This window comes from Fukomys damarensis, unplaced genomic scaffold (assembly GCF_012274545.1).
Source record: "Fukomys damarensis isolate Sample0158 unplaced genomic scaffold, DMR_v1.0_HiC HiC_scaffold_20, whole genome shotgun sequence".
Classification (NCBI taxonomy): Eukaryota; Metazoa; Chordata; class Mammalia; order Rodentia; family Bathyergidae; genus Fukomys; species Fukomys damarensis.
In genome coordinates this window covers 4,492,423-4,501,240 of record NW_022900932.1, presented here as the reverse complement: position 1 = coordinate 4,501,240, position 8,818 = coordinate 4,492,423, and the positions used below count along the sequence as shown (strand labels likewise).

General features: G+C 53.0%; 1 protein-coding gene across 4 annotated transcripts in view; it reads right to left on the bottom strand.

The window, feature by feature from the left end:
- Positions 1–8,818, bottom strand: part of CUNH6orf89 (chromosome unknown C6orf89 homolog) — a 17,521-nt gene that overhangs the window by 6,143 nt on the left and 2,560 nt on the right. For 3 of the 4 annotated variants that reach the window (XR_783223.3, XR_783222.3, XM_010638831.2), the window contains exons 3-5: positions 1,351–1,503; positions 653–807; positions 425–564 (exon numbers count right to left, since the gene is read on the bottom strand). Coding sequence is in view for 2 of the 4 variants with exons in the window: in XM_010638831.2 (XP_010637133.1) it covers positions 425–564; positions 653–807; positions 1,351–1,503 (448 nt within the window). In the remaining 2 variants the exon portion in view is untranslated. The remainder of the gene's footprint in view (positions 1–424; positions 565–652; positions 808–1,350; positions 1,504–8,818) is intronic. The other variant, XM_010638832.3, reaches the window with a different exon arrangement.

The following is an 8,818-nucleotide window of genomic DNA, read 5'->3' as shown; positions in this document are numbered from 1 at the left end:
ACACCGAGGGGGAGAAGCAATGGTTCACTCTCTGCTGGGAGACAGGCTAGGAAGAGAGGGGACACGGGGGACACGGGGGACACGGGCCCTGACCCGAGCCGGGCTGGGCGGGCGCAGCGCGAAGCCCTGTGCGTACCACTGCGCTTCTAGCATGAACATAACATAAAGGGCAAACTCCGGGAACGGTGGGAGCGCTCGGGAATCATTCAACACACAACGAAAAGGCGAGATTACTTCGCTCGGGAACAGCTGTGCGCTGGCCACGGCCTTCGCTTTTCCTGCTAGAGCACACACCGGGTCTCTCGAGTCTCGGGGCTCCCGCGCGGGGCCCCTCCTTCCGCCACCTCTGTCCCGTCCTCCCCCGGGTGGATGCGGGCGGCGACTCTGCCTGTCGGGAGCCCTGGCCTAACCCTGCCGCGCTCACCACGGGTAAGGAAACGGGAACCACCGTTCGGGGAAGCAACGCTGCCACTTGGCGAGAAGCCCTTCGGGGAAGCCCTCGGCGACCTCCGGGTACCGGCACAGGAAGCGCTGGATCTCCTCGGTCAGCAGAGGCCGCCCCGTCTGGGTGCGAGAGCAAAGCAAAGGCCCAGGGTTCCGGCCACAACCTCGGGAAGGGCGAGCGGGCGGGCGTCCAGCGAGCCCCGCTCACCTTGATCACCAGCTGCCGCAGGCTGTCGAACGTCCTCGGGGCGTCCTCGGGGAGCGTCACCTCCAGGGGCAGGCTGTGAGCGCAGGCGGTGCAGTTGGCGGGCACGCGCTCCGACTCATTGCGCTCACAGTCGCCGGGCCACCAGGGGTCGAGGTCTGCGAGGGGACACAGAAGAGCATGGGCGGGAAGGGCGCTGCGGGGAGGAGGGAGCCAGCCGCCGAAGGGACGGCAGAGGAGCGGAGGGCCCCTCTGAAGACCCCCAGTCGCACCTTTGAACAGCGCAGCGGCCAGGAGGGCGGGACAGGGCGAGGTGGGCCGGCCCCGCTTCACAAGGCCCTGGGAAGGACGGGCCCAAGAGAGCAGGCACAGGCCGGAGAGCCAGGCCTTCCGGACCCCTGCCCTGGCCGCTGCCTCCCTGAAGGACCCCGCTGCTACACGGCCTTCCTCAGTTTCCCCTCCTGCCTCTGTCACGGACCAGCTTAGAGTGTTGTTGCATTCTTTCTTGTTTACTTTCTCTTGTTTCGGGTTTCATTTGAGTTCTACAAGAGCTGTGTTTGTTTTAGTCTAACCGGATTCCAAAACATTTCACAAGCTGGTTCTGATTACCGCCCAGTAGAGGCCGGTCGGGAGTGGGCTGAGAACAAAGGCATAAGACAAGCAAATGCGTGGACCCGAACCAATAAATACTGGGAACTCACCCTTGTCGAAAGCCAGGTCTGTCAGCAAGGGAGAGGCTCGATCTATGCGCTCTGCAGCTCCCTCAGGCACCCGTCTGGGGCAGGGCCCCCTCAGCCCTGGGTCAGCCTGAGCATCAGGCAGCCGCAGTGGAGGACCACGGTGGCACTGCTGTCCTGTTTCGGGGGCACATTGTTTTTTGTTTTTTTGGTACTGGGGATTGAACTCAGGACTTTGCACTTGCAAAGCAGGCAGCGGAACCACTGAACTAACTCCCTGGCTCTTGGTGGCACACTGGAGCTGCAAAGTTGTATGTTTTTTCCTTCTGGACTATTTTCAAATGTTCCTTATTAGGGGTCAGATGTGCTGCTCTCCTGCCTCAACCAGAGAACTCCAGGGAAAGGCCACACAACGCCACGTCACAGCCACACAGCCCCGCAGCTCCCCTGAGTAGAAAGAGAAGGGGACAGGCGACGGAGGCCCAGGTGCTGAGCGCCAGCCCTGTGCTGGTCCCTTCCCACACTTTCTTGTCACCCCAGCAGCTCCCAGAGTGTGGCAGCCAGAGGCCAGGGGATGCCGGGCGAGGGGCGCGAGGGACAGTACTGCGGGGAAGACACTGGTGCGGAGCTGTCGTGGTGGCGTTGGACAGGCTCTCCGGGCGGGCCAGGAAGAATTACCCTGGGTTGTGATCTGGGGGTTCAGAGAGAGGTCGGAAGAGGAAGAGCCGGTTATGTTTGGGGTTCGCTCTCTGTGGGGGAGGAGTGACACCCGAGTGGACATGGGGGAAGGGGGTCCCAGAGCCGGTGGGACCGGACTGTCCCTGCCGCCCCACGAGCCTGGGGCACCGACACCAACGTGGCAGGCGTGGACCTTGTTTGCTGGGAACAGAGTCTCACTGTGTAACCCGATCACAGCGTCCTGCCCCTGCCCTCCAGGTGCTGGGGTTACAGGTGTGGACCCTCATGCCTAGATGTCATTCTAATTTTATTATGAGCTTTAGATGTTCTGGGTATTTTCGGAGCAGCCTTGAAAAGCAGGTACAGGAAGAAGATCCACTGAGGCGAAACCAAGAAAGGGAAAGCAATATAGGACAGTATTTTGGAAACTAAGAGGAAAACTTGGGGATAGAGTTCCCGCCCTGAGTCTAAGAAAGGCAGGTGAACAAATGTTAGTATTGAAAAGAAAACAAGAAGCAGATATCGAAATATGTGAAAATCATAGCTCTTTTACTCTATCAGCCATCAGCAGCGAAAAGCTGAAATGCCAAATAATCTGACCATACCTAGCAATAAATTTAATAAGAAAGGTAAAACTGTCAAAGTTGAATGAAGGACATAAACCAAGACCTAAATGAATAAACAAATATACCACGCGCTATAGTCCTGGGTGGGCACATTAAATACAAAGATATCAAGTCTCCCTCAAACCAAAGGCACAAATTCAATACAACAGGACAGGATCACATCTGGTTCCTGCCTAATAAAGGGAGGGGCGGGGGGCACAGGGTTCCAAGTCCACCTAGAAGACCAAGCCTACAAAACAGAGCAGGCGGGGGCCAGGGATTTACCTTAGTGGTTCCGCCGCCTGCCTTGCAAGTGCAAGAACCTGAGTTCAATCCCTGGTACCAAAAAACAAAAAACCAGAGCAGGTGGTCATCAGCTGGTGCCAGGCAACCTGGGCAACCACTGGTCAGGAGCCCAGGCCCCGCCCCTTGGAAACAGGAAGTGACAGCACAGGGAGGGCTGTCTGTGACCGGCACCACCTCACACTGCAAACAAGGGCAGGACTGGAGGGTAAGGGCACCTCCCTGGGCAGTCAGCCAGTAGGTTTTCAGAAAACAGCTCTACTGCTCAGCATGATGATGTACACTAAGGAGGCTGAGGCAGGGAGGGTCCTGAGTCAAGATCAGTCTGAGTTACACAGTGAGTGCACAACTGGCCTGGCCTATACAGTGAGCCCCTATTTGGAAGAAAAAAAAAGCTACATTGAGATAAAACTCATATATCAGATAGTCCACCCACTTAAAATGTGTAACTCAGGATACAAAATTAATCATGCTTCTGTACACCAATAATGAACCCCCCTGAGAAAGAAATCAGGAAAACAATACTATTCACAATGGCCTAAAGAAAAGTAAACACTTAGGAATTAACCTTTTCGAGGCGGTTAAAGACCTCTGTAATGAAAACTGCAGAACTCTGTAAAAGGAGACAAAAGGAGGCATCAGAAAATGGAAAGATGCCCCTGTTCCTGGACAGGCAGAACCAATATTGTCAAAATGCCCACATTACAAGACTGATGCAGAGACGTAACGCAATCACAGTCAAAATACCAACAGCAGAGTGGTACAACACTTGTCTAGCAAGTGTGAGGCACTGTGTTCGGTTCTCAGCACCAGAAAAATGAAAAATAAAATACCCACAGCATGCCTCATACAGCTGGAGAAGGCAGCCTTAAAATTCACATGGAGCCAGAAGAGACCCAGGGCAGCCGAAGCAGTCGTGGGCAACAACAGCAGAGCAGGAGGCCTCAAAATCCCAGACTTCAAGTTATATTACAGGGCAACAGCGATTAAAAACAGCTCGGCATCGGCACAAACACAGACATGCTGACCAGAGGCACAGGAGAGCGCAAGAAGAAACAGCCCCAGGCACATTTAGCCACCTGATCTTCGACAAAAGGCCCTGAAAAGCACAAGCTGGAGAAGACAGCCTCTCTGACAAACGGTGCCGGGAAACCGGCTATCCACTTGCAGAGGGCTGAATCTAGACCCATATCTCACCACGCTAAACTAAATCAGAATGGATCAAAGATCTAAACAGTAAAACACTAAATCTGCGAGAAGATAAAATAGGTAAAACTGTGCAAGACACAGGCATAGGCCAAGACTTTCTGAGCAGAACCCCATTTGCACAAAAAACATCAAAAATCAACAAATGGAATCCCATCAAATTAAAAAGCCTCTGCACAGCAAAGAAAACATCTGATAGAGCGAAGAGAAAACAGCCTACAGTATGAGAAAAATATCTGCCAGCTACTCAGGCAGAGGACTAATACCTAGACTATATTAGATGGGCATGGTGGCTTACACCTGTAATCCCAGCACTCGGGAGGCTGAGGCAGGAGGATCGCTGTGAGTTCGAGACCAGCCTGGGCTACATAGTGAGTTCCAGGTCAGTCTCAACTAAATAGTGAGACCCTGTCTCAAAAAAACCAAAAAAAGAGAGAATATATTAAGAACTTGAAAAAAATTACATGTCCCCCCAAATAAAAGACCCAATCAAGAAACAGGCAGTTGAAAAGAACAGACGCTTCTCAGTAGTACAAATGGCCAATAATGAAAAAATGTCCAACAGCTCTTGCCATTTCAAAAATGCAAATTAAAACAGCACTGAGCTTCCATCTTTCTCCAGAAAGAATGGTAATCAGCAAGAAGTGTAACAGCAAATGCCGGCAAGGGTGCGGGGGAAATGAACCCTGGCATGTTGTTGCTGGGAATGGAAACTAGGACAACCACTCTGGGAATCAGTGGGAGAGTCCTCGAAACACTGGACGCAGAAATCCCACTGACCTGAGCTGTCCCTGTCTGGGTGTCTTCCCCAGAGTTAAAGGCACCCTGTTACACAGGTGTGCTGTTCACACCCATGTTTACAGCGGCACGGTTCACAACAGCTAAATCTTGGAAGCTGCCTCTGTGACCATCCACAGATGAGTGAATAAAGAAAACGTGGTGTTTATACTCAGTGGAGCACCACTCTGCCATAAAGGTTAAATCTGAGTCATTTGTAGGAAAATAGATGCACCTTTTTTGGGGGGCACTGGGGATCAAACTCAGGACCTTGTGCTTACAAGGCAGGCGGTGGCACCACTGAGCTAAATCCCCAGCCCTGAATGCATCTTGAGATCATAAGGTTAAGTGACATAAATCAGACACACAAGCTTAAATATCACATGGTTTCTCTTACATGACAAACCCAAAGTATAAATAATTTAAAGAGCAAAACCAAACACAGATAAGCCGGCCAGGAGGAGGCTGTCCTGACGGGGAGCGGTCCTGCACCCTGTGTGAAAGGCGCCCTCACGGAAGTGCACGGAGAAGCCAGACAGCCCATGAAAGGGGACGCGGAGAGCGGAGCCCCAAGGGAAGGGCAGGTGGAGAGTCCAGCAACCACAAGAACCTGGCAGGATCCAGCGCCCGAGAGGAAGCCCGACCCCAGCAGCGGCCCGATTCCAGCTTCCGGCCTCCAGGGCCGTGAGAGGATGCTCTGGGCCCACAGCCCACGGGGCTTTGCTTGGCAGCCTTCAAAACTAATCAATGCATCCTGCCAAAAATATGAACTATAAGTGCTTTTGTGTGTATGCAAACCAGGAAGTAGTCTCTCTCTCACACGCACACACACACCTGAATAGACACAGAAACACTCCAGAACCCAAATCACTACAACGGTTTCTTAGGCAGAAGAAGAGTTAGAAGGACAGAGACAGGAAATGAAGAGCATGCACTTAGCGTACCAGAGTCACGGGGTTCAGTACCCAACAAGGAAGGAAGGAAGGAAAAAAGGAGGGAGAGAGGGGAGAAAGAGGGAAGATGAGAAGGGGAGGGGAGGAGGAAGGATGAAGAAAAAGAGAGGAAGAAAGCTAGAAAGTGAAAGAAAGAAATCTTAAAAAACACAACTGGCTGTGGTGGTGCATATTTATATTCCCAGCACTCAGGAGGCTGAGGCAGGAGGATGGCAAGGCTAAGTAGAAAAATTGTTCACCCCCCCACACACAAAGTGACTATAGTAGCCAAGTGTGGTGGCCCACGCCTGTAACCCTAGCACTCAGGAGGCTGAGGCAGGAGGATTGCTGTGAGTTCAAGACCATCCTGGGCTACACAGTGAGTTCCAGGTCAGTCTCAACTATACAGTGAGACCCTGTCTCAAAAAACCAGGGCTGGGGATTTAGCTCAGTGGTTCCGCTGCTTTCCTTGCAAGCACAAGGTCCTGAGTTTAATCCCCGGTACCAAAAAACAAAACCAAAAACCAACCCCCCCCAAAAAAGTCACTATAGTCTTAGTCTGCACATTGTATTTCATGCACATCCAAATGCGGAAGTGTAAGGACACCGACTGTGAAGCAGAGCAGAAAGGGCAGGGCCTAGGAGGGACCTGGCAGGACAGGCAGGTGACCAACAAGCAAGAGGGGACGATGAGCCAAAGATCTCGGGGAGGGGCCGCCTGTCATCCCAACTTTAAGAGCAGGAGCTACTTCTGCCACTTCCATGGTCTGGCGATGTCCAGCTGGACAGGAGTGGTCATGGGAGAGGCCCGAGGAGGGCGGCTGGGACCATCTGGGTGGAGACAGTGGCTCCTCCCTTCCCACGGAGCCCCACACGAGCCACCCCCATGCGGACACGAGGCCAGAGTGAGCAGAAGCCCATCTGGGACCCGGCTCCGCTCCTTTTCCCCTCAGCAGCACACAGGGGTCTAAAGATCAGTGTGCGAGGAGGATGACGGTCAGGGAAAAGAGCTCAGGCTCCATCGTAAGAAAACCTTTGGAACTGGTGGTGGGCGAACGGGTTGGTTTATTTGAAAAATAACCCTGGGTGCAATCTGCAGCTTTGAGCAGGGCAAGAGTTAGGGAACTAGTATCGTGGACCAGACAGGGAGAGAGCAGAGACCAGTCAGGGAACCGGTATCACAGCGCAGGCACAAAGGGACGAGGGCAAGGGGAATGAGGCCCAGAGGGTGTGCAGGGCAGGGCCTGCTGGAGGCCCCAGGCGCGTCTCTCCAGCTGCAGCGCCCCAGCACCGGCTACTGGATCATGTTCCGAAATGCGTCTGAGGAGCACAGACACTGCTTCTATCTCAGCGCTATTTTGGTTTCGGAAGCAGAAAGAGAAGACCCGAAATGTCAAAAATCTCCAAAAGCATAGCAGACCTGTCTCCGTACCTGCTTGCTAGCTCCACTTAACGGGTTTAAAGGGTGTCGTCCACCGCTGAGGCTGAGGAAAGCCTTCCTTTTGTTAGGGTTTCATGCACAAACTGGTCACCACAGGGACATTCGCCTCTGGACGTGACTGCACTTACTGGAGCACGCTGATCAGAATGGGCGTTCAGTAAATATTTGTTAGTGATCATAATTACGAGCCATGACGACCGTGACCTTTCTGTAGTTCCTGGGTAGGACTGTATCTGGAACGCACCCATGAAGTCACACTGACAATCTAAAGGTACACTAAAATCATCCAGCTCAAAAAATAGTTCCTAATTATTTATTTAAACATTTCGGTCTCTTGTTTTACTTTTATTTCACCTAGAAATTCAATCACTGATGGATGCAGGTTATGTTTCTCTAGGTTCACTATTAGAAAACTTTCTTCTAGCATCATGTATATTATTCATTCTGATTCTTTAAATATTGCCGAAATGATTTAGAGTAGAGACACTATTTTTATGAGCCAAACAATACACGAAAGATGAACACATTTATAAGAAAGGAGGAAGGGAAAGGGAAGAAAAGAAGGAAAAGAGACAGGGATGGAGGTGCACACCTATTAATTGCAGCACTCAAGAGGCTGAGACAGGAGGGTCCTCACGACTTCAAGGACAGCCTGAACAGCATAGTGAGACTCTTTCTCAAAAGTAAAGAAGAAAAGCGCAGCAGGCACAAAGCCAACAATCCTAGCTGTATAATGGCAGGGTCTAGTTTTGCCCATGCCCTGTGGAGAGCAGTGCCCCGCAGCGAAAACAGGAACAGGAGACCACCCTGACTCTTCAGCTTTGACGACAGGATCAGGCCCATGGGGGCAGGACGTGACGAACGCCCTCGCCCCTCACAGCTCGAGTCCCACCCGGTGCCCGACGCTGTGACCCTGCGGGTCAGTGGACTCCGTGTTTCCTGCAGCCCCACCAGAAGGCCAGAGGTCACACCGGGCAAGGCTGTATCTGGTGCCCCGTGGCTCCTCAGGGCGCCTGCATCTGGAGTGTGACACTGGGATAAGGGCCTGTGGTCACTAAGTCAGGCTACTGGCTGGTTCGGCACCATCCTAACCCGGCAGCCTGGACAGAAAGCCGCTGTCCAGGTTCCTCGCTCGCTTGCTTCTGCTGCCTTCTGCTTGCCATGGATTTCTCTTCTGCAGTGGCCCCTGCCATGGAGCCAGCCGACTACGGGCTGAAACCTCTCCCAACCGTGAGCTAATAACCTTCCTTCCCTTGACTTGTGGGTGTTAGGCATTTTGGCTCAGCAATGAGAAGGAAGCGAGACCCATCCACAGCCACAGCGAGAACAGCGCACGCCGCCAGCCTCTCTCCAAGCACTTGAGTGATGCCACCAGCAAGATACGAAGCTTCTGAGGATTGGACTGCGACCCAGAGACGGCGCCACCTGTCCCTTGTCCCTCCTTCCTTAGGTAACCAAGTGACCTGCGGGGAGGGTCTGTGCCGCGGCCAGGCCCTGCTGCCTCACCCCACGTGCAGTGAAGCTGCTGCCAGAGGGAGCGGGTGGGCCGG